Source organism: Gouania willdenowi, chromosome 17 (genome assembly GCF_900634775.1).
Source record: "Gouania willdenowi chromosome 17, fGouWil2.1, whole genome shotgun sequence".
Classification (NCBI taxonomy): Eukaryota; Metazoa; Chordata; class Actinopteri; order Blenniiformes; family Gobiesocidae; genus Gouania; species Gouania willdenowi.
In genome coordinates, this window is record NC_041060.1 from 17,159,127 (window position 1) to 17,186,041 (window position 26,915).

Genomic DNA, 26,915 nt, shown 5'->3' on the forward strand with positions numbered 1-26,915 from the left:
TCAATATTTGCTTTTATTTTCATTGCACTGCTAAACAAACTTGGATGAGATACTTTAAATTATGAACACACCAATTAGACATTTCCATATGTACTCCAGGAATTTTCTACATGTTAATTAATTAACAGGGTATTTCAACATAAACAGGGTTTGATATCAGTTTTTGCTTTTTTATTTTGGACCATAGTGATTAGGGTTGGGCATCGTCAGGATTTTGATGATTCTGATTCCAATTTCGATTCTCAATTTTGATTCCTGTTCTAAAGGAATTACAAAGGTCCCCAACTGTAACTGTAAAACTGAAACTTGCTGATATAAAAGAGCTGCAGCCCAGGTAGATGTGAAACTAAATAAAACAAACTCAAACCCTGGAGCAGTCATGTGAAAAATCAATCAACAGTTCTTGTTGAGAAAGATTAAGTTAATTGGGGTCGTTTTGCGCTCGCGCGACTTGTGGCGATGGCGTGCTGGTGACGACATAATCCAAGATGGCGGCGACCCGAACTCCAGCCGAGAATATTTAATAAGAGCCTTAAAAGACATGGATGTAATGAAAAGAGGGGATAGACGGAAGCATAAACATGCAGACAGGTAAACGGAACTGGCTCCACTGAACGGCAGGCACTAGGACCCGGAGGCGGAGTAAATGCATCCTCATACTGCATTCACAGGCTGTAATATCACCAAGTTTATCATTTTACAAGTTGTTACGGCTGGTGCCTCCTGGCCTCTCAGCCTGCCCTTCCTCTCCTCTCCTAACACACCTGGCTCACATCAGTAATCAGGTAGGAGAGGGAGGAGGAGCTGTATAAAGGGCTGAGAGGACCAGCAGACATGTGGGGAGAGTTCTTCAGCTCCTCACTGGAGATGTTTGTAAGTATATTTTAGTTTGGACTGGAGATTTCTGGTAGTCCTGTTTTCTTGTTCCTGTAATTTAGTGTTTTGTATGTTTTTGTAGTTTAGAGGGTGGACGCTGAGACGATGGCCCTGTATAGGGTTGGCCCAGTGTCCTCCCTACTTTTGTTCAGTTTGGCCAGGGTCTCCAGTCCCTTTTAGTTTGTTCTGTTGGTACTTTTATAATTTTGTTAATAAATACTTTTGATAACCTTTGATTTCTTTTTGGTGTCCTATTTATGTTGCGGCCCCTCAAGCCTTGATATCACATCCTAGAGGGGGTCGTAACACAAGTTGTTAGAGCAACTGCCTTTACCAGGGAGGAACTATTTATTCCTAGTGATTGTTTTCCGGAGTTTTACTGGGCTTTTTATCGGTGATTAGTTCCTATCTCCCTTCCGCTCTGCGGTCCTAACTAAATTCGTTGCCAGACACACACACACTCACACACACACAGGCTGCAGTCGCTATAGTCGTGTTCTTAAGGCACCTTGTACGAACCCCGTGTAAACAAACAGAGCAAATCACGGGAACAAACTAGTGCGGGCATTTAGGAATCGAAAAAAATAATCAAAATTCAAGCATCTTCGTAACGGTTCCGGAACCGGACGTTAGGAATCGGTTCCTATTTGGAACCGGTTCTCAGTGCCCAGCCCTAATTGTGATGCATGTGTGAGTGTGTGACACCTAGTGTACAGACATGAAGATAATAGGGCTGTTTTTGTCATGTCTCATGTTTATAAAACTATCCTATGAAATAAGAGTGAATTTGTCCCGATAATAGGCTCCAAAACGGGTTTGGGGCGGGATGTTAGATAATAAACCTGTTCAATATTTACGACCAAAACTCCTCATGTGTGAGGAAAGCCGACGACTCATGACTCATGACTCGTGACTCCATTGTTTGTGACATGGAATTAATAGCCAATCAAGACACGAGCTGACTGAGAAACACGTAATGCTGCGTTCCAGGCTACTTGGACCTCTGCATTTCAGAGTTTAAAATTTTGATGTCCGAGTTCAGCAGCAGCACGTCAAAAATATCTCAAACATCGCTGACTGCTTTAATATTAGATCATTTGCTAGACTTTACCAAAGAGAAGCTCTGACTTCAGGTGGTGTTTCAGGTCACAAGTAGGAGTTTCTTGAACTGTAGTATTAGATCATGTTGTTAGATCTTGTTTGATCGCTCGAGATTTCTGGCTTGGAGGAAGATTGGTGGTGGCATTCATACTGTGTGTGGTGTGCTGTTCTATGCCAGATATTTTACTCTTCACTTGTGGCCTGTAACAGATTAAAAAATCTGTTGTTTAAAAAATTGTGTTTACTCCACTTAAGGCGTTAAGGAAAGTTCTTTTAAAAAGCAGAGTTTTATTGCCCCAAAATTAAATATTAAAGCTTGTACCAAATATGTTGCTATTTAAAGAGGTCAACAAAGGTTAAACATGCATAGCTTCATCAACAATGTTAACTTAAAGCTGCAGTATGTAATGTTTTCCTGCTAATTTCGTCAAAAATCCATAATCACTTTTGAACATATTGTAATTCAAAGTGTTCTGAGTGAACACTAAATCTCTTCTCCTTCTCATGGCTTTATATTTAGGCTTTAGAAATCCAAGACCTTGATGCCAATCAGAGATCTTTCCACAAACAGAATGATCCATGACTGTCTCTAGAACATCAGAAAACTCTTCAATAACACAAGATAAAGTTTCTACATTTGTCATTAGACTCTATTGAGAAAAAAGTCACTAAGAGCTCCACAGTTGGGCGCGTTTACGAGGATACCGGTGGTTTGGAAACACAGAGGGGAGGGTGACCGTGGTTGTGTCTGTGCAAATCTCACGATTCTACATACTGCAGCTTTAACAAAGTCATGAGGGAACATGTATAATTTCTTGGCCAAACTAAAAATCACAAACAACAAAACTACGAGGTGAAACATTACACAAGACAGCAGCTAAACAAATGCAAAAGCCCAACTTGTTTGTTGAACCTCGTCTCATATGAGATGGCATGTTGTGCGGTCCAAGTAGCCCCTCTCCTTTAATTAACAGTTTTCCGATTTTACCACACCTTTTGCCATGCAAAAGGAAGCCAACATGCACCAGGTAACTTAAGAAAGACAGAAAGTTATGATAAATAAAACATTAATTTGACTTGTCCAGTATGTTTTATTTGGAATGAGGAGTTTTCTGTACAAGAGCTTTTGCTTCAAGAATCTTGACATGTCTGTGTGCATTTAGCCCAGCACTCAGCGCAGACAAGAACATGGTTTTTATTACTAATAAAATGATCCATTTGATATTAATGTTAAATTTGTTAGTAGAATCTCTGTTTAAATGTTTTTGCCAATTAAGTTAGCTGCTAAAAATGTGCAAGAATAAAAAAAAAAAATGTGTTAAATAACAGAATCCTCACCTCCGCAGATTCTCCAAATGCAACTGCAGTTTGTATAAAAGAAGCTGTATTTTACAGCTCTGCCTCTGTGCTTCCACCTGGAACAGTTCTGTGTTAAAAAAAAAAAAGGTTGACTGGCATGTCTGTGTATTTTTCACCTTTTTGAATAACTTAGGTTCACTCGGGCTCTTGTTGTCTTTTGATTGACAGCTATACATGCTGGCAGCCAGTACTATAATTGTATTCCTAATTTAAGATATTTTCTATTTTTTTTTTTTACATTTCTTAATTTTACATTTTGATTTGTCCATCTAAACTCCCCGATCCATTCATTGATTGTCATCTTTCTTCCTTTGTTCCTCTCCCTCCTTGTTTTTCTTCCTTCCCATCCCTTCATCCTATTCTATCTGTTTCTTTAGCATTCCTAATCCCACCTCTCAATTCTTTTTCTCCCTTATCCGTCTATCACCTTTCCCTTTTTCCTCTTGTGTAGTCTCCACATCCTACTGTCTCTCTCGCTCCTTTGCTAATGGTCTCTCATCCCCCCAGGTGGCCCCGGATGCCATTTCAGCCCCCTACCTTCCAATTTAATTCCTCATGGCATTGTTTTCAATGAGTACCCCCCCCCCCCCCATCGCCACACTACACACACACTAGTGATGCAGTTTTGTGCTGCAGCCCAGATTATTGCAGGCAATAACAGCTAGGATTGGGGGAGTGGAGGGTGGAGGATCAACAAGGAACAGATTGAAGGCTGAAAAGTTGATATTGGAAATCCAATTAATGCGACTGAGCAGGAGACAATATCTAATTAGGATGATTTGAAAAATGAATCATCTCCGACATGGGATGATGGTTGTGACGGGAAGAGATCTTTCCATTTCTTAGATTCTGTGAAAAAGAAAATTCTCCAAGATTACCACTTGTTTATGTCTAGGTTTTAGATGCTACATTTGAGTCTCAAACAAAGCTGTAAGATAAAAATGTTGAAATGTGCTGCTCAATGAAACAATGTTTTTTACTTGATAGAAGCAAGCTGTGGTTTTCCACAATCTGTGAGATGGATTGTTTGTGTACAAAAGGATAAACAGTGTTGGCACATTTTAAAACTGTCCTTGTGCAAAAATAAACTTACATTTAAATCAATTCTACTATCAATTCTTGTCATGGTCATGGTGTTTTTTTGAAATACTGCATATTTAGTGTTTGTCATGTCGAACTAAATCAGCGGTTCCCGTGACAAAAAGTCTATACAAACATAAAAACAGTTTGAAAATTGGAATACATTTCTTATTTATGGATAGGTCTGAAGTAGGTGAAAGTATCTGATGCAGTGGAAGTTAGAAAAAAAACTATATTGTGTACACAAGGTGTACAAGTGTGTATAAATTTAACGGAGTGCACAACAGTTAACCTGCTATAGTCTATATCATTATCTATATATTCTATTCCAAACCATTTATACCCTGATACCAGTGCAGGGTTTAAATGGGTTTGTTGGACTTATATAGTACTTTTATCACATTCAGCCACATTCACACAACAGACTTGCCATGCGTACTGCCATTACTTTACTGGGAACAACAGCTGGTTTAATGGCACGTTCTGTGATGTGTAATTGCAGAAAAAGCGTTTCCATTACGCTTTTGTGAGAATTCACTATCGAAACGTCTGATATTCCTCCTCATGAAAGGGTAAAAACTTTTCAGTGATATTTTAGTGTTTTTTTTCGAAATTCAAGGGTTTCCATTACCAGTTTTGCACATTACCAAGGGTAATGGAAACCCAGCTACTGATACTAACAGACCTGTGAGCATGACATAGTTTGGTTTTGTGCTGAATAAAGTCTGCATGACATTGTATAAAAGCCCTGCAGAGATATAAATCGTCTGTCTGTTCAAAGTGAGATAATAACAGATTTAATGGTAGAACTGTGTAACTTTATTGCCTGTGGTGCTTGTTAAATGCAGAAATAAGGACGGACTCACTGAATTCGAACATTGAAAGTTGTTACTGGACATGATAGTCTTTTAACTTAAGTTGAATTCAAGGAGGCCTTTTTGGTTTTATATTAAATTTGATTCTGTTTTGTCATAGCTTGGTGTGTTGTACGCATTACAATCTTTTCTTAAAATATGTAAATTGTTTTAAATGTTTATTTTTGCTGTTTTGATGTTAAGATATTTTCTGATCTTTACATCTGATCAGCATTTGGTATAATGTGGTCAAAAATAGTTAAATCACTACTAGTGCTCATGGCAAATTAATGGCAATTATTTTTATTTATCACTAGTATTGGCAAGGATGTTGCAATACAATACGTATCATGGTACTTGGGTCACGATACGATATTATTGCAATATTCTACCCAGTTACTATCAAAATTAAATGTAGAGATGAAAAATCAAGTTGCTGTATATGTTTATCAGAAGATATTGATCATTCAGAGGAAAAATTTAGTCAAAACTGTTTGCTTCAAAACATCCTATTGATAATTTATTATTAGTGTTTTTGCACATTTTCACTGATAAAAAAAAACACAATATTACACACTGCCATCATAAAATAAAATGCATCAATCAAGTAACCATTGCAACACATTGAAAGCATTGTAACCACTGAAATATTGCAAAACACAAAAATATTGATTAAAAAATGTAGAAAAAAAATAAGCGAAAAAAAAAATCGGCACCCAAAACAATTGCGATATATTGTAAAATCGATTTTTCTTTTTCACACCCCTATTTATCACGTGGTTGGTAATTATTTCTACTGCTCTTGCTTCATTTCTTTTCAAATTATTTGTATTTCTTTTGCGGAATTTTTTCCCACATTCCTTTTTTAGGTGTCAAATTATTTTCTTCCTTTGCTTTTTATTAACAATATCACATGAAGTGTGGTTAGGGGCATCACGTAACTTTTGTGCAGGGTCGCAATAAAAACCATAGCCAGCGACATATTTTAATTTGCCCTGGGATCTTCTCTTGATCATCTAATGTAATTACATCCCTGTGTTGTGCTGCTGCTACTGCTGCTGTGGTGATGGCGCTGCTTTTTGTGCCTTTGGTTTTGAAGGATGGCTGTTGTTTTCTTCTGATTATACGAAATGCACCCGGGAGGATAAGGAAGAGGTATGAAGACCGGGGTGGGGGGTGGGGAGTTACTGTTTGGTTACTGTTTAAAAAAAAAAAGGACCCCTTGGTGCTTGCAGAAGCATCCATTCTGTTGGGCCAGGATATGTGGAGCCAGTCCGGCCCTTTTTTCCTTTTGTCAACTGTGAAAAATGAAGCATTTCTGAATCCCCAGCACTTGCTGTGTTTCCCTCTAGGCGCCTCGGATACATTGAGTTAACATAAAGCAAAATTCAGGACGGGGGTGGCACTGGTGACAAATGAAGCGCCTCTGTGTGTTTTGGAGGGAAGATAAAGGGGCCCCCTTTGTAGAAATGAGATTCTGTATATGTTTCTTCCTTTAGGCAAATTTTTTCTCCTCAAGTCCAAATGTATCAAAGAAATCTGGAAGATGGAATATTCTTGGAATGGGAAAAAAGGGAATAATCTGAGTGTAAAATATTTTTCCTTTCCTCTCACTATGTGGTCCATCTATAATATAGCGTACCGTCACTTTGCAACGCTAAGGCTAAATAAGGAGTTTAGGAATTCATGGCCGTTTGCTGCTTTTTAAAAAGTAATTCCCAGTTGGAGAAAGTAAACCTCATTGGGATACGGATGACTCACTTTAACCAAACTGCTAACAGTTGTGTTCATGAGCTGAAAATTGTAGTTAGCATGAAACGAGCATCGGTTCTGAATAGCTCTTAGCAACGTGTTGGAAAAAGCCACAGTGTGAAAATTAAAGAGGTCCAAAGATTTGTTGTCTAATTAGCAGGGGATTGCTGTTAGTAATGCTGGCTGCAATGCAAGTCCCTTATGGGACAACAAAGCATTAGTTTGATGCATTTTCTGATCTCCTTTGATGCAAATTGTCCTTCCATGTTTTTTGATTCTAGAAAGTGTGTGTGTGTGTGTGTGTGTGTGTAAATTTGTGTTTCATCTTGTAAATTAGGCTTTTTAGCAACAGCAAATCAAATGGTTTTTTTTTCCTCACCAATTACCATGTTACTGTTGTTGTTGTTGTACTGAGTTACACTGAGTCTGGTCCCAAAGTTATCCGCTGTTTTCTGTTTCATTTGGAGGTAATGATTGTTTTATACATTAACCCAGTAATGTTGCTACAGTTACTAAAAACCAGGTGCCTTACAAATACACACAAATATTAAAATGATAGCTTCAGTTTGAGTCAAATTAAATAGAGATGATGTTTTTCATCAGCATTTTGGAAGTTTGGTTGACACAATAGTTTTTACAGTAGGTGAGCTCATGTTTTAGATTTCTACCTGCTTTAACCTAACAGATTAAAAAAAAACTAAAAGGGGGATTTCAAAGATGTGAACTAAAATTATAGATTACTGAACACAAATCTATAATACTCACAGAGCCGTTTCTGGCTATATGCAGATTATCCAATTGCATAGGGCCCCATAAACTACTTGGAGCTCCCAAAGCTGAGTCGTTTCTTATTTGAGGAGAATGACATTCACTTGTGTTCGTCCTTCATGTGCTTGAAAGCAAAAGGTTAGAAAAACAAAATAAACAACATTCGTAGTCTGTGGCTGGTGTTTTTGTTATATATTTACACGTGATATGTTTTGTTTATTGAGAAACGGAGAATTGTTGTCTTCCTTGTATTTTCATTTTTATCATTTATCCGGTTTGAGATGTTTCATTTTAAAGACAGGTTGTCGTGAATCGTAGCCTGTGTAGTTGGTGACATGTGTTAGATTGTAGCAGATATTTAATTGATTTGTAATCTCCTCATGTAGTTTGGCAAACTTAATTACTTCCTAGCCTCTCCAAGCACTGCGTGTAGTCTCACACTAATCCAGGTATGATGATTGATTGATTTAAATATTTAATTTAATTGAACCCCAAAATAGTGAAGAGGAAACATGTAGATAGCCATTGTTAACTAAAGGTAATTCTCAGTTTGTAGGTCGACATAACTTTTAGACTCTTGTCAATTTTTGAGATGAAATTGCTTCCTTGTGGTGTCTAAATATATCAGAGACGTCTAAATCCAAACCAGCAAGTTGTAGATCAGGGGTGTCAAACTCTGTTTAGTTCAGGGGCCAAATACGGAGCAGTTTGATCACAAGTGAGCCATAGATTGGGAAAACGAGTAATTTCAACATTATTGCGTCATAGTTTACATTTCTACTTATATAATATACAAAATATGCAAGATATCGACCATATCCAAGCAATAAGTGATAGATATCAGTCACAACAGGATCTTCACTTTAAATTTCCTAGATTTTGTGACCAATTACTATTTGATTAAGGGAAATATGTCATCATTTCAGGAAAATTAAAGGATTTTGTAAGAATTTTGAATCAACTGTTCGGCATTAAAAATGACTGCAATCATGCGATATATAATCATCGGAAAAACTGTGAGCCCCTGCATATATTGTTGAGTTTTATTTACACAATTATTCTCGTTTTCTTTGTTATTTTTACTTTTTCTTGCGGACCGAATTCGATGCTCCTAAGGGTCGGATTAGGCCCCCAGGCCTTTAGTTTGAGATGCGACGTGTTGTAGATGCTGCTGCCCTGTTCCAAATCATGCTAAATGTTTGGTAAATAATAAACATTTGAGGACTAAAATACTTTAAAATAATTTGTCATGCTTTCAATTATATATCAAATGAATTGGTTATTGTGATGTTTTTCTCAATGCTTCTTTGTACTATAGAGTTAAAAGTCTTTTGAGATGCTCAGCAGTGAACCAATACACAAACCAATCAGCCATTTCAGCTTCTATTTCCCACTAAAAAGAGTCTGCTCACGATGCTGACAGCACTATTAAGACGTGTCTGCCCACTTTGCCGTCGTGGACAAGGTGTTTATACATCCTTGTCTGGTGTCGGCAAGAAAGCCAGTCTGCGTCTACAATCCCACATCAATGTCGTTTGATTAGAGGAAAAGGATCCGAGAAGAGTACATTTGTCATCGTCACAGTCACAGCACACTTTAAAGGCAACACACTTTAACAAATATTTAAGAACAGGCGTCATTGCAAGCTCAAAAGTTTATTTTCGATGCTGGAAGCACTTCTAAAAGCTATCCAAGAATTCTGTGCAGATCAAATAAAATGTGTGGGTTTTCTACAGCATTGCACAAAAGAAATGTTTAGGTGGGAATACATGGTTATGCAACCCACATAATAAACTGACCACTAAATTATGCTCTGACAGACTAAAAGACTAATTATAAACGCTGTTAGTGATTTTAGAGGACTCTGGCAGAGTTAGGAAAGCAATTTGCATATCCTTCATCTGCCTGGTGTGTCAACAAAGGACACTCGCTCTCTGTCTCTACACCGGCATATTCACATGCAAAGCAAAATGAATATAATTATGTTCCCTTTCATTTTTTTTTATATATTACATTTTGTTCCTGCTTTAATATTTGGTCTGCTGTGAATTTCAATTGATTCCACCCATTTGTTTCCCTTGAAGCTAATGAAAGAAGAACTACAGATGGGGTTAATTGTATTAGCGCAGAAAGTTTTTTTAATAGTTGCCTTGCGGCAAGTTATTTTAGAAATTTGGCATGGCTCAGATAATCCACCGTAATAGTTTATTTGGCTTTAATTATTTTTTCAGCCATCTGGAAGTGTTAGTATAATTCCACCTGTGCATTGATATTATTATTATTGTAATTATTATCATTATATTATATTTAGTAGTAGTAGTATTATTTTATTATTATATTTATTATTAATACATAATAATTCCATGTACACTTTAATTGTGGGTAAGCCTGTCATGCTTTCCTATTATTTATTATGTGTCCAACGTGTTTGAGTGATGTTTTGCCACTGTGGTTTTGTGTAAATGTTGACGAGTAGAGAGCGAGCATTGATTTTTCCTTTCCCTGAATCTGTCAGCAGCAGAGTTTAAAAGCTTTTTTTTTTGGTAGAATTTGTGTCATTGATTAATAGGAACAGATATGTACGTACAGTAAATTAATATGGACACTAAGAATTGATGAAAAATTCTAAGTAAAGGGAGTAAATGTACGGCTGTGTTCTGCTAGGGAAAGTATTGCTGTTTTTCAGCTTTTAGTTCTTCGGTAGTTCAGCTTTTATTGTAGATTTTTTTAATCATGTGGTATACAGCATTTACAGTCAAATGAAGTGAGAACTTTTGACATTATATTTAATCATTGATTATTTGTCTTAATTTTCTGTTACAGTCCACCAGAAAGAGGCTCTTGAGAAGGAAGCCAAAGTCAGCATCCTTGAAGCTGGGGTAACAGATGTAAGTGTTTTTTTTTTTTTTTGCTTTGTTTCTAATGTTGCTTTCACACCAGTTTAGTCCCGGACTCCAGCCGAATGGGCGGAAAACAGCTGATAATTTAACCTTGTTGCTTTGGTTCAGATAATTCTGCATTCTCTCGCTGTTCTTTCATAACGTTCAACAAATGTTTTGGTGGTTTTGGTGTTTTTGTTTTTCGCTATAAGTCACATCTGATGCTTCCTGGGATTGGTTTGAGCCGAGAGCATTTGTGGTCACAGCGCACCTGAATCGCTCTGGACTTTGACTAGAAATACTCCGAGTCCAGCAAAAAATAAGTGCCTGCCTGATCTGCTTTAGACTTTGTTTGCGTGTTCACACCGCTCTCTGGGAAAAGGAATCCTAGACATGTTAACCGCTTCTTCTGTGTGAACACACCCTAAAACCCAGCACGCACTAAAACAAGCTGTTTTCAAACACAAAGTTTACAGTGTTAAGAACATCCGATACAATTATTTGAAGCATGGACTGCTTTCTTTATGACTTCCACTATCAAATAATTACCATTTCCTCTGAGTGTTTCCTTGGCTTGTGTGAGACCGACTTGTTCCTGTTTCTCTCGTGGCACGTCTCATATAATTATAACAATATCCTCCTGATAACCAGGCTGTTCATTGTTGAGGATTCGTTTTTGGTCAATGTCTTTTCAACGACATCACGTGTTAGGATGGGACATTGGGAAAAAAAATTCTTTGTCCTGAAACAAAATTTTGTACACAGCCAAATGTAAATGCCAGGGGGAAAAAACAGCAAATTAAAGGCTAATGTGTAGTCTTTTGACCTAATTAGAAGTTCTTTTCGTTCTGAATGTATTGGGTATTAAAGTTAATGATGTTGCATGCAAGATGTCTGTCAGTTTATTTTTACATTTATTTAGGTGTTGCTGATTTTTTTTTTTTCAGTCAAACCAGAGAGCAAAGATTTTTTCATAAATTTAAATACGTATCAAACAAGCAAGAAATCAGACAAAAAGATTCATTTAAAAAATACATTTTACCTTGAACATTATAAGCACATTATAGTATACTTTATAATAAACAATATGGTTTGGAGTGTTGTATTTGCTAAAAAAGGCTCTTATGAATAAAACACATTTGCACAGGCAGTGAGAAGCTGTTGCTACAACATTGCAGCTCAGATTACAGTATTCTCACTTTCTTTGCAAAGAAACTGTCAAATCCTGGCTTATACAGGCTTTAGAAAAGAAGGGAAAATACATTGCAGTGGTGAAATAAGAGATATATTATTACCGATGAAAAGAAATGTTCTGTAAGGCTGGACAGGCTTAAGACGGACAAGGATTGGTTTGATGATGAGATGTTCAGTATCACTGATCTGTATGTGTTCTTTGTGTATTATCTCTTCTCTTTCCCATTATACTCTTGCATAACCACTCAGATCAGAATGTTTTGCATGACCTGCATTGCAAGTAGCGACGTAATAATCTCAAGTAAGATGCTGTCATAAGAATTTCAAATCAGTCATTTTATATGGGAAAAAAATCCTTTGGCCCGAGCTTATCTTTTCCCTCCTTCAGTGTTTCTAACTGCTTGCTTTTATCTCTGAGAATTACCATTCTCTAGCCTCTCTGTGCTAAGTAGACTGTAGAGCATCTGCTCTCATCTATTGATTTGGAGAGTTTGTCTGGGCTGATGACAGCTTGCCATTCAACGTCCTTATCAGAGAAGCAAGTGCAAGGTCTGAGATGGTGAATGGTTGGAAAAATAAGGTTCAAAAAGAGGAAATGTGAGAACAAAGTTGTAAGAATGGGTAAATAGAGGAGCAGCGACGAGGGTCTGTCAAGATGATCAATATGTAGCTGTCAGCAGTAGCCAATTATGGCCAATCGAACCATTGTTATAAAGGGGAGAGTAGAGTAGGGAAAGTTCCACCGTCTCATTCTCAGCGTGCGATACAGAGAAAGAGAAAAAGCTAATCCCTAACTTCAACAATTCATCCATCATCACAACACATGATGTTTATTAGGCTTTTATCACACTCTGTAAAATAAGAATATTAGCATACTACATCACAGATGACAGATGCAGAACAAAGAAAAGTTGGTTTCTCAACTGAGCAGAAAAGACTATTTGTTTCAAGTAGAAATACAGGCTTTAGACACAGACTGACAGACTTTAACTCGCCTATGGCTTGATGTGTTGAGTTTACTTTAGAGACGGGAGGATTGTTGATGTCTGTGTCTATTTGAAAGGAAGATAACACAAACATTTATTGCTGCAGAAAAAAAAGATAATGAGAAAATATATGCAGTAAAACAAATAATGACGGCAACGTTTAAAAGTAAAAAGTATCTTGTAAATGGTTTGGAGGTTGTTTATATTTATGCACCACATACTGTATTTGACCATGAGAATGTTCTAGTTTATTTTATGGATATGGGACGCTTACTTGCATGTACAAACTGCATTCATTAATAATAATTTCAATTCAATTCAATTCAACTTCATTTATATAGTGCAAATTACAGCAAAGTCATCTCAAAGCGCTTAACAAAGTATAGAGTCCATAGTAAGAAAGAAATAACCCAACAAGATCCACATGAGCAAGCATTTAGCTTTTTTATAGGAAGAACCAGTGGAACCAGGTTCAGAGGTGGCAGCCATCCGCTTCGACTGGTTGGGTTAGTGGACAGAAGGACAAACAGGATAGGGTCGAAGTATAGTCCATCCGAGTGTTCCAGACTAGTTGAGTCGTGAACCATTGATCAGGAACCACCTGCTCCAGCATCAATACACCTGAAACAGAAAAGAGAGCCCTCGGAGGGCGAGAAGAAGACACAAACTGCAGGAAAAACATAATCCACTATGATACACTCGTTCCTTGTGGTTAACATTAAACGTTTTGCGGCATCCTTCCATGCTCTGACATGCTACCACTACAGACAAGGTTTCGTCTTGTACTGGTCGCACGTATTAATATATGGAGTGGACATCAGTATAAATGGTGTGAAGCAGTGTGAGCAGTATGATGGGTTATGTAGTGGCAAACTGCAATCACATGCAAATAATGAGACTAATGAAAGACAAAGTAAAGATATCACACTATTATTTGACAGTTCTTTTAAGTCTGCAACTTGTTAGTTATTCTTGGGTCATGTATGGTATCTGGTTTATGCACACAGAGGCAGTTTATACTTACAGAACCGAAAATGTTTCTTTTTTAAATTTATGTTGCACCTAGTTTACATTTTGTACATATTTTAGCTGACTATTTTTTTACATCATATTTATATTAGAAAAAAATAAAATAGAACAAACAGGCACAAGAATCAAAGTTCTAATGTAAAGCTTGCTTTCTAAAAAAAACTGATGGTAAATCCACTGATGCACCACCTATGGTCTATCAGTGTTGTGACTGAGACCTTACTTTGAGAATCATTTGAAGCTACAATTCTACATATCTTTTTTTTTCTAATGCAGTTAAGATCAAAATAAATATTTTATGTAGTTTTTTTTTTTCGAGGTTTCCAACTAATGAGGTGTTTTTGCTTTTAAAACATGGTTTTTTAGCCTTTACGCTGCGGTATAAGATGGTCACGGCAGCAGTTTATATATCATCAAAAGTTTTTTTTACACTTAAAAAAACACATTTTGGATGTTTTTAAGCTTTGTCTTTAGCATTTCATGTCTAATGACACCTTGTTTAATCCATACCTTTAACCTTAATCTTCAAGTTTTCAATTTTTGTTTTAAAAACTACTGTAAACCTTTAATTGTAGCAAAATTATTATTATACGAGACTTAATGTCCATTTAATCTGTCCACAAATGTTTCTTCATGATTCTAAAGATGCCATGAATAGTTTCTGCTACTACATAGTTTCTATTTTTTCTGCCAGCTGAGCCACAATAAACTGTTTTCATTATGATTTAGCTGAGAAGATAGGGCCATCTGTGGGCCCCATGAATGAGGCGAGGACAGGGTAATGATAGCATCACTCGTAATGACACCGTATTGTTGTCTGTGGCATGCCCAGGTGCTTGAAAATTGTTGATTGTGAATAGGAAAATTCATGAAGCTGACCGATAAAGGTTGTCTGTTTGCTGGACCGCTCTGTTCTACCTTCATTTTTATCAGACAAAAGAAATTAAACCATAGAACATCAGAACAATGGCAGCCGTGTGTAGCGCGTGTGTGTTGATGCATCCGTCTGCACCTCCCGCTATACATATTCCAATACAATTAAATCAAGAGCCCGTTGAAGTGCTGGCTCTTCCTTTTTCCCTCTGACCGCAACACCATACCCGAACGTTCTTTGAAATGGAAATGACAGCTCACCACGGAGACCCTGAGAGGCAGATGCATCCAAGGAAGATTTCCTGTGTCAGAGGGAGTTGGATACATTGCTTCCTAAACAAAACTACAAATTTGACCAATGTCATCATGCATTCTCTCAATCAGATCCCACCTACGAAGATATAAAAACATCAGCTATAGAACAGTTTTGAGCTGCACTGTGTGGTGTGATAGGCTCTGATAATCTCAACACAGCACACAACACGCACAGATCAACTCTGTCCCACAAACGATCTATAGCGTCACATTTATGTTAAAGGGGACATATTGTGCTAAATCCACTTTTTTAGCCCTTAAATGCATTTTGTTGTATATTTAGAGTGTTTAGAAGTACAGAAAAGTTCAAATTAGTCTCTTCAGGTGCTCCGTTGATATCTTCATATTCTGTTTTGGTCATATTTTTCAATCTGTTTCGATTTTTCGATTCTCTATTACGTTTTTTGAACAATAACGTCACTGCCAAATTAGTAAATCAACTCCAGGCCCAACACTTCAAGCAATCCGCCATTTTTATTTCTCATTTTTATTTTGTAGTCCAAGCTCAAGGATGCCGAAGTTACGAGAGGAGAAATCAAAATGTTGGGTTGTTGGATGTAGTAACCCATACGCTTCATTACACCGTCTCCCAGCATTAGAACCTTTTCAAAGTGCCTGGTTGAGTTTTATTTTTCACGGAAATGTACCCACATCTGTGGGTAAGGTCATTTTTGTGTGCGTGAAGCACTTCAAGGATGACTGCTTCAGCAACCTCCGCCAGTGTAAAGAAGGATTTGCCGAAAGACTTTGTCTGATTGAGGGTTCAATTCCTTCTATCTTTGGAGACGACGAACAGAGCACTTCGGTAAGCTGTAAATAGCGCTAAAAAGTGTGATGATAAGACGTCCCTGTTATTGTTTTGTTAGCATTAGCAGTTGCACATCTTCATATGTTAGCGCTGTGAGCTCGTTTTAGATCCTTGACGATATGGCCTACGTGATTTAATTTAAGTCTAAAGTTTTCATTAGTTATTTCATTTTGCCGTTTTTGTCTCCGAAAAGACTGTATTAAAATGCATTTTGTGACGTTAGCTTGGTGCTAGCGTTAGCTCGGTGCTTGTGTTAGCTCACTTGTTAGGATTCTGCAGGTTCATCATCTTCATTTTCATCTCGCTCCGCCGGGTCAGACTCTGGCTCAAACATGTAAGGCTGGATGGACAAGTCTTCAGTTGTTGACATTTTGTAAATAACGTGTGAATAAAAAGTTTCTGCGCCGCTAAATAATCAAATCTCTTCTATCAAACTACAAAAATGGCCGAACAGGTTGGAGTTGAACCTAGTGTCACCTCTGCAACCTGGAGAGGGGGCGGGGTATGAAGTGTCTCATTTGCATTTAAAGAGACCGCACCAAAACGAGTTGCTCTCAGAAGCACATCAGAAAGGGGTAGAAAAGGGGCCTGTGGAGCTATAATAATGAGGAATTCAGACCCAAGCATTGCAGTTCCGCTTTATATAGACCACAATTGTATGATTTACATGTAAAAAGGAAGGATTTAAAAGCATGATTTGTCTCCTTTAAAAGTCAAGCACACAGTTTTACATACTTGTGCAAATTAAAACTACTCGCTCACACAACAGTGTTTCAAACACACACAAATAACTGGCACACGTGCGCTGATGCTGTTCTACGCTTTCAACGTCTCTGTTCGCTCAGAGTGAAAATTTACACAACTTTTACCACTGTCGACGGCCTCTGGAACACCTCTCCTTTCTGATTGGTCTCCTAAATGCCAACTGTCTTCAGGCCAGAGCCAATCCAATGCTGAGTTGTTATTATTTATTAGATGATATACTCCACCCATAGATGGCGCATTTTAATGAAGGAGAGGGGACACTTCCTGGCAGGTATAAATTACAAAGCTCAACTACAGGATACATAAGCTTTACAGCATTAATGCATGCAGCATCGCAGCCAGAGGTGCAGACTCTACTCAGCGTTGGATTGGCTCTGGTCTGCAGACAGTGTTAAGGTGACCAATCAGAAAGGAGGGGTGTTCCAGGGGCCGTCTACAGTGGCCCGCCCCTATATGTCAAATGTCAGTTTTTCGTCCGCGCGTAAATGTTCATGATGCTGCTGGCGTGCCAGATATTTGTGTGCGTGAAACACTGTTGTGACTGTTCACGACTATTTTCAATTTGCACGAGTATGTAAAACTACACTTTTCATTTTTAACATAAATGTGACGCCAAACCAATCTTCTCCAAGCCAGAAATCTTTCGTGATCAAACAAGATCTAACAATGATCGAAGCAACTCAGGGCTCGGGATTTACGAAACTCAAACTGATTTAGAAATCAACCTGAAGTCGAAGCTCCTACTTGGTAAAGTCGAGCAAAAAACCTATTATTATAGCGGTCAGCCATGTTTGAGATATTTTGCTGCTGCTGAACTCGATTGAACTCGGAGATCTGAATTTTCAACTTAATACCACATTCCATTCCATGTCACAAATCACGGAATCATGAGTCTGTAGTCGTCGGCTTTCCCCTCACACACAAGGAGTTTTGGTTGTAAATATTGAACAAGTTTAATATTTACAATTGTCGGCCCCGACCAAAGAAATTACTTTGGGCGTGATTGAACCGTTGACCTCACGCTTTTTCTTTCATTCAGGTTGTTTTGAAAAGCCATTGGGCAAATCCTGAAAAAACAGTGCAACCCTAACATTTCCTCTTGTTGTGCGTTAGATTTCAGGTCACATAGACTTGTTTTAGGTACAATGTAAAGTAGAAGACTTTACTTTACCCAAACTGACTGAGCTCTGTGTCAGGTTCTGAATGCCAAGCTGTTATTATCTACAGTACTGTTCTCTGCACACATCATTGAGCAAACGGCGTGATACTTGGAAAGAGCCTGTCTCATTAACGGCGTCTTACGCTTGATTAGCCCCCGGCATCTTTGCATGAAAATATACAGTGGGTGTTCTCGTCTAATAACTCCTTAACATAAACAATATCTGAGATATGTAAATGAAGGACTTGTGTGGCTGCATTTAAGGGAAACATTAATGATTGAAAGAGTAACCTGGGAGCATTACTTTTGACTACAAGAATTGTGATCAACATAACATTTTATATTTAGTAAAATCCCACTGACGGCACTGCACCAATAAAGCTTTTTTTTAAATTTCGAGGGCATAATTTGTATGAATAATTGCTAAGTGTCTTAGTGTCGTTTGAAAAAAACAAGCTTCATTTTCAAAATAGGAGTATTAGAAGAAGAAAAAAAATCACATAATAGACGCTATTTAAGGAATTATTGGTTTCTGCCTGTGTTTAGCTGTTTTGCGCTCCCTCCTTTGAATATCTGCTTTGCCTACCAGCGGTGGCACCACGCACAGGGTGGCATATGCAGCTAAATGTTTGTCTTAGCTGGGAGGCTCATAGCTATGCTACATAGACTACTGGATACTGACAGGCAGACGTTGAGGAAGCAGCCTAGGAACAATCAGCCTCAGAACAATCCCAGGTTGGTAGAGAGGGGTCTGTCAGGGCCTGATGACTCATCTGTAATCACACCCATCCACCACAGCACTGATCAAAACCACTCTACAGTGTCTACCTGCCTCCATGGAGGCAAGCAGAACGTATCACAGCCTTGGCTAATGTAGCTGTGCAGCTTACAGAGCCACTGCCATATTTATACAGCTGTGGTGTGGGTGTGTGAGTGTTGTGTATATTTGCCTGTGGGAATGCAGAAGGCATTTCTGTACATACTCTTTACACAGCTTTCATGCATGGTGACAGATATATATATATATATATATATATATATATATATATATATATATATATAAATATACAGCCCCTACAAAATAAACTCATGATAAACAAATTCATGTTTGTAGCTGGCATGGATGGATAAAGCTAAGGTTGTCTTTGAGCATGAACAGGATTGGATCGATTAAACTGAGTAAAGCTGTTAGAAGACGAGGTCTGAGAGGCCAGATTAACCAGAAAAGGTGAGATAATTTAGTTTATGTATTTGACAATGGATTTTTCATTTACAAGAGGAAGACGACCCCAGAGAATATAATGGATGGATTGACGAATGAAGAGTTTTGTTTGCATTAAGAAGGCGTAACAGAGAAGGAGATTCAGTCAGGAGACTTGGTGACTTGTAAAGGGAAAAACTGAAATAGGAATTAGTAGCATTTCCTGAGACCTCCAACATGGGGACAGTTTAATGCTAGGCTTTGAGTTAACGTAGCCTTTAAGTGAGATTAGCATCAAATCACAGGCTTCCTCATAACTACAGTGAGAGAGGAATGCTTGACAGATCCATGAACAAGGTAAACCATATCTTGCTAAAAACATGTACGCTAGCACACTTGTTTTACTGAAAAACGTTGCATGAATTGGCACCCACACCGACATCATAGACAGAAATACTTTTTTGTTCAAACAAGATTCAAGGTCCTCGTGACTGAATGCGGTAGGTGATGCTTGCCGGTGCCTTTTATTACACACCAACAGTTTTTAAAGTGATTGAAAATGTAGTGCCGGCCGAGAAAAAAGCCACTGGAAGCCTTCTGGACACAAAGGTCACCAATGACTTTTACACTGTATGGCATGTCTGCGTCACTGCTCATCACCGGATGTACCCTGGGCTTTTGAAAGCTTCAGCAGGTCAATGTGGACTTTTTGAAATGCTATGTTAAGAAAAAGAAAATATATGCAAATACGAATTGGACTTTCGGTAGTTTTGTTCAAATATGTTTGATTTAGGAGAATTAAAGATTTTGGTGACAAGATTGTTATAAGCATCACAACAGGAAGTTTTATGTATCAATTGTGAGCTGCAAACCAAAGTGAGAACAAGTTTACAGAACACTCCTTTCATCTATGCTGCATTTAATAGTAAGACATGTTCCACAGAAGGGAAAAAAGCAACAAGAAATCTTTTTCTTACAGTTTTCTTTGCCATCTAGACAACTCATAATGGCATTTTTTTTTTCCTTTTTAAAGGAAGTTTAATGTAGCAGACATTATCACACTGCAGCCGCCCAGACTGTGACTCCCAAACTCCCTTTAAAGTGTTCTCCGGGCAAACAACCTGGTGCACAAATAATGTTTTGATCAGGCAATCTCACAAAGGTCTAACCTTGGCAGCTTTTATCAGGTGATGAATACTTTAAAAAGATTGGAATGTGGTTCCAGACCAGAATTATTGCTTCTGGGGGCATCATATAAACTGGGCAATCTCCTCTACCTCAAAGCAAAGATATATATAAATAAACAATGACATTGGTAGTCGCAAGTTGGTAATTCTAATTCTCATTTTTTCAGAAAATGTCATTGTGAGAATTGTAACTGCTCTCTCTTAAATGACGTTTCACAGATTGTGACCTTTGTAGCTTTCAGGATCTTTTTGATGAAAAATGATTTGTTTTCTAATGTCTGTGTTGATTAAAAAAAACATAATCAACTAAAATAAATAAGTGAATGCACGGTCATCTGTCCATCAGTTCTCCAGAAGGAGTGTCAATTGCAAAACTAATGTCTAAACCTATAAAACATTTCATCCAAACTTAAAGAAATTTGTCAGAAAAATTATCTTAAAGCCTGAGTTATGAATGCAATTAGATTCTATGTTAAGGTTTCATTTATTTAGACAACTCCTACTTAGGAAATCCACTTTGATCTCCTGACGTGTTTCAACTATCAACTACCAGTCTTCGTCAGAGGTGTTTGCTGATTGCTTTGATGTTTCCTTTGAAGTGCTCTTGACTTCCGCAAAATAATTCCAGCAAGATTCTTTTTGTCTTCTTTTTGAATAGTATGTTAAGGTTTCCTAAGTAGCAGTTGTCTGAATAAATGAAACCTTAACATACCATTCAAAAAGAAGACAAAAAGAATCTTGCTGGAATTACGATGCGGAAGTCAAAGAAACTTCAAAGGAAACAATTAGATTATCACGTTTTTCAAACAGATGTAGTTTATATCTATACTTATTTATAAGTTACTTAAAACCCCAAGTTGTTCAACCTGTAAACATTCTCTCCATACAAATGTTCTGCTCCTGCTATCATCACCTCATTCTGTCACACATTGTTGTAATCAGGCTGTAACTCTTCAGTTCGATGTCCAGACAGTTTCCTCCCTGTGAGAATGTCCTGTCAGCACGTGCCACCTCATTAGCATTGGCCCGGTTTCCTTGGATTAGTTGTAATCAAACTGTGAAATTAGACTCATTACCTTAAGTCAGGACACGGTGAGGACAAGACGAGCTTGGGGATTGTAACTAAGCAGGACACGGAGGAGGGAGAGCAGAGAAGGGCAAGGAAGCCTCACTCGCTCCCATTAGTTCTTCAGACAGACGGGTCAGTGTTGACTTCCTAATGAAGACAGTTAAATTGTGTTGTCCAAAACTCTTAAAATCCTCAAAAAGTACTATCAAATGAATATATAAATGTAAAAAAAAATCTGTTAAAAACCCTAATCTGATCATTTATTTATTCCAGTCTAATGCTGGTCATATTATCTGATTGTGCTTTCCTTACTCATACAATCTGTAGAGGTGTTTTCCTATTTATTATTCCCTTGCTGGCTGTTTTCTCTGTCACACAATGCACATTATGTCACCACCTTAATGTAAGCATAGAGTACATTACTGTCTGTCCCAGGCTGTGATGATGATGGTTCATGCAGAGTACAGTGGTATTATAGCAAATAGAGGTATAGAAGGTCTATTTATTGTTTGACGGTGGGGGGTGCACAATACTAAGAAACTGAAGATAGTATACATTCAGCAAATGAAATGGCATTTTTTATTTTCTAAAGGAGGGGGAGGGTGTTTGTGGGGCAAGTTAAATGTTTACCATTGGGTCACAGAAAGAAATACTTGTGTATTCCTTTATTGACAACAAAAATAACCTTTTTTTTTTTTTTTTTTTAAAGGAAAGTGCAGTTAGGACTGTTTTTATGACGCTAACTTTCTGTATATATTTTCTTTCTTTTTGTGTTTGTCTCCGGTTTCACGAGCAACATGCAATGATATTTCTTTCATGCACATTGAATATGTAGATTTTGAATGAAAAATTCAAATCTATTCTATTCTATTGTACTTTTCTGAAGAATTTCACTCATCGTATCAAAGACCTGTCATCTTTTTTGAGTTTACATGCAGGAGAAGAAAAAACTCAATTATTTACTTGTTTTTTCTGCATTTTTCTCCCGTCCGTGATGTTCATCTCCTTTAGCTGTAGCAGTATAAAATTGGTTTCCTTGTCCAAAAGTGCATCTTGTGTTTTTCACCCACCATGAATCACATAATAGTCTTATTCCTGCCAACCTAAGCTGTTTACATGCATTTAAAAATCCTGTTAATTTCCAATTAAGCCATTTATTTGTTTGGTTTTTTTTTTTTTTCTCAAGCTGCATGTATTTTTCTCAAGCTGCATGTAGTTGCACTGAGTGGTGTTAAATGTACATCATGTACATCATGTGACAATCTTTACAGTGATGAACTGTGGTCACATTAATAATACTTTTAGTACTATTACTACTACTACTACTACTAGTATATTTTGGTTTTAATAGACCATTGGTTTCCAAACAGGGGTACGTGTACCCCTGGGGTTACAGGACCACATTGCAGAGGGGTACTTAGAAAGATTTAACAATAATTTAAAAATAATCAGGAAATGTCCCTAGTTTCCTTTTAGGCATTTTTTTGTACAAATTCGCCACAAACTAACAGTACTATTGCTCAATGAAATATAATATTTTCTTGTAATTTATTGAAACAGAATAATTTTATGCTGTAAAGGCCATTTTATCACACTTCAGACAATATGATACAATAACTAGCTACATTTTACAAAGGTGACCGTATTAACTTACAATTGAAGTAATCACATAAAAGTTGTGTGATATTTTTAAAAATAAATTCCACTTTAAATTCCACTCATTGTTTTAAAGTTGTAGATTAAACCTTAGGGAACTAATGTTCGAGACACAGTTAGGGGTTTAGGGGAGCCCGCTGTTCAACAAAAGAAAAAGCATATGAAATTACTATTACATGGTGCCAATGGCTTGTGTGGTAAACCAGTAAAACAATGAGGGTGAGAAACCTGGTTGAACTAACATTGTTTTTGCTTCTGAAAGTAAAGCGATGTTGTGAGTCTTTAGTTCTGTTGCATCTTATGGATTTTAGTACATGTTGAATAAATTATAGGTCTGTTCATTCAATCAATATTCAAAAGTTGCTTTCTTGCTTTTTGTCTCTGAAGATTATCAGATGTTTTTTGCTTCCACCCTGAACAAAATTTGTTAAATATTCTCATTGCACTGTATTAATCCTTGAGAAAATAGAAAACCATATAGTTCACATAACCACACCAAAAAGACCAAACTCTTAGACACAAAGCACTGATCCCCCCTTACACCTTCACACATGGACACCCAAGTTCAGACTTGTTCAACACACCTCACATACTCATAACCTGGCAGAAGGCAGAAATACAGCTGATTGAATGTGAGTCGGTGGTGAAATAACAAGTGGAGCAATCACCATGATGAACAGCCTTCCTTTTCTAGGTTTTAAAACACTGTGCATACTAATGCTGTTTAAAGGAGTTTATGCAGGAAGCGCATTTGTCACAGCACACTGTTAAAATACACTCAGGTATTGGTCTGTACAGGTTTGTTCACCCTTACGTTGTCCTGTCTGAAAAGATCCTTAATAATATTTGAATATATGTAATGTTTAAATAATTATTTTGTAAAAGCATGATACCATGCCAGCAGCACTAATTTTTTTAATAGCACTGCACAACTATCAGATGTGTATTTGTCAAAGAGAAGTGAAATGTTGCCCACAAGCATATGTTGTTGTTTTTTAAAATACTTTGACATTTTGTATAAAGAGAAATTGAACATTGAGGTAGATGACAAACAAAACATTTTCCAGTCCTTCCTTTCACTCTATTCACATATAGAGGTGTGATCAATAATAACATATAAACCCACAAGTATGTTGAAGTGGGTTTTTACCAATAATTGTTGTCCACTTCTTCTATTGTTACATTTCATGGGAGAATAACTGAGTTTGGTAGGTGCTTGACAACAAGCTGGATCTCCACTACTCCTTAATTTCAAGTTCTTAGAGAGTGTCAGATGTTATGATGTGTCATCATCACTCATACGTCTACTTGTCATGTTCCCAAGTTAAACCGTTTGTTGCTTTGTGAGTGCTATTTGCATGAATTTAAATGAATCAATAAATAATCTGTGTTTTTTTTTGAGAGTCAAGATTAATCAGATATTGTAATTTTGTTACTTGATGGAGGCCAAAGGTGAGCATGCTAAGCCTGTCAGGATCAGAGTGAAATGTTAAAATAAAGCTGGGAGAAAGAGACTGGGCTGACAGTGATGCACTTGGTCAGGACTGTCTGGAGGCCCGAATAAATGCTGATGTTTGACAGCACAAGACAGTTACAACTCTCTCTAGTAGCACTTCACTCTACTTTTGGCAGCTTTTTAAGTGAACAAAACTACAGCAGGCATATGGCAGCGTGTCTGTGCAAGAACCACAGCTGCAAACAGCGATTCAATAGAAGGTTAATGAAATATGAGCAATATATAGGCAAGTGGATGTGGAAAACCCAGTGCATGCGTTTATTTTCTTATTCCTATTTTCTTGGGTTCATGTGTTTGTGATGGAGATGTCAATCACAACAATTGTAAGAGCAGCAATGAATTGGCCTGCGAGTAATAGTATTGTAGCATTTCATTTCATTTGTTCTGATCTCCATTAGCTACTGTTCCTGGAGTCCACCAAAAGCACAGTGAACTAGTGAAGACTGTCTCTTTCCTATTTGATAAAAAGCTCCTCAACCAGAGTAAAACAATAACAAGTAAAAACAAGTCTTGAACAACAACATAGCAACATAGCTCCTTCAAAATGTTTACTACCAGTTTCTATCCAAGCATCCATTATTTGAGTCTGAGCTGTATAGTGGAATGTCCTTCTCTGTAGGTGTGTTAGAAATCTCTATTCAAATCATTATATACAAAAGTAAAATTGTTCATCTATGAACACGGTAAAATCATCTCCATAATTTTGCAAAAGGCAGGCAACAATCTAATAGTTTGATTATTTGGGCTACAGAATGGCACTGTTACATTCTGAATTATTGGAATAATCTTTGTAGTTTTCCAAGCTTGTGGGAATACACTTTTTGTTTTCAAGTTTAGGTGGAAAGTATGGCCAACGTGAGAAACTATTTAGTTTGCTACTAATTTTAATAAAAGTACTACAAGTAAAACTCCCAGAGAGAAGAAGAGCGCTTTCTGAATATGCCTTGGGAAGGCCTCGGGTGATGATTTTTTATAACACAAGAATTTGAGTAGTAGATTTCCTGTAAGCTTTATTATCAATGCTATAAGGTATGACATAGTTTTTTAATGGCGGTAAACCAGATCCTCCTTTTTCTCCTCTCTTTTTTTGTTGTAAAGCAAACTGTATGAGATATTGTGTAGCTGTCCATTCTTCAGGGAGACCAGATGTTATGCTTGCTTACTGTATGTTGAGGATTTATGTCCCAGGGGGCCAAAGGGCTGAGGGGCTACCATATCATGCGAGTGATGGCTCTTTTGTCTTGGATGCCGTCCCAGAAGACAAGTCGAGCAGGGGGGAGAGTGAGATGGAGGGTCACAGGAACCCAAAATATCTGTCACCACACAACGGACAATAGTTTGGTGGTCTGCAGCTAAATAAGCTGTCCTTTTGGTGGAAAAACAACAAAGTGTGTGTGCATTACATTTAGTGTCCATTGGTAACCATTTGATCATCACAAAAGCCGTCTCTTGAGTATCCAGGCAATGACGGGCTCTGATGTTGTTTGCATGTGTCGTACCTGTCCGTCAAAGCTGACGCCTGCGTCGCTTCAAGGCCATCAAACAAAGAAGGAGATTTGACCCTTTTTAGGATTGGGAGATGAGTGATGCTTTGGGGGATCTCTATGTGGAGACTCTTAGTCTGATATTTGACATTTATTCAGAGCAAATAGTATCTATCCTTCTAACTATGTATCTATATCTATCCATCTTTGTATCTATGTATCATTCTATCAATGTATCTATCTATCTATGTATCTATGTATGATACATAGATACATATCTATGTATCTATCTATGTATGATACATAGATAGAAGGATAGATAGATACATAATGTATCTATCTATCCTTCTATGTGTCTATGTATCGACCTATCTTTCTATCTATGTATCTATCTATCCATCTATCTATGTATTTATGGTTCTATCTATCCTTCTATCTGTGTCTGTATCTATCTATCTTTCTATCTATGTTTCTATCCTATCTATCTATTTAACCATCTGCCTCCTATCTATGTATCTACAGTATCTATCCATCTTTCTATCTATGCATCTACCTATCCTTCTATCTATTCTTCTATGTATCTATCTTTGTATCTATGTATCTATCTATCCTTCTATCTATGTATCTATCCTCCTATCCTTCTATCTATCTATACTTCTATCTATATATGACACATATATAGAAGGATAGATAGATACATAATGTATCTATCTATCTATATATTTATCTATCCTTCTATTTATTTTTCTATGTATCTATCTATCCGTCTATCTATGTGTCTTTGTATCTATCTATCTATCATCTATCTGTCCTTCTATTTATGTATCTATTTGTCTATCTGTGAAATGCAAGCACAAGCAGAGTTCAATGCTCCTTTCAGAAAAAATACCTATTGTCGTCACATCCTTGAGAAGTACGGTATTGTAAGGACCTACTGCTCTCTCACGTAGCACATCTGCTCCTCCTTGTTCTGAACTCGTAGAATGTTCTTTCATTTATCTGTA

At 37.3% G+C, this 26,915-nt stretch overlaps 1 protein-coding gene across 1 annotated transcript in view; it reads left to right on the forward strand.

The window, feature by feature from the left end:
• The window catches only part of LOC114479188 (receptor-type tyrosine-protein phosphatase N2-like), a 169,016-nt gene that overhangs the window by 87,460 nt on the left and 54,641 nt on the right, over positions 1-26,915 (forward strand). The window contains exon 12 of the mRNA XM_028472730.1: positions 10,614-10,678. Coding sequence (XP_028328531.1) covers positions 10,614-10,678 — 65 coding nt within the window. The remainder of the gene's footprint in view (positions 1-10,613; positions 10,679-26,915) is intronic.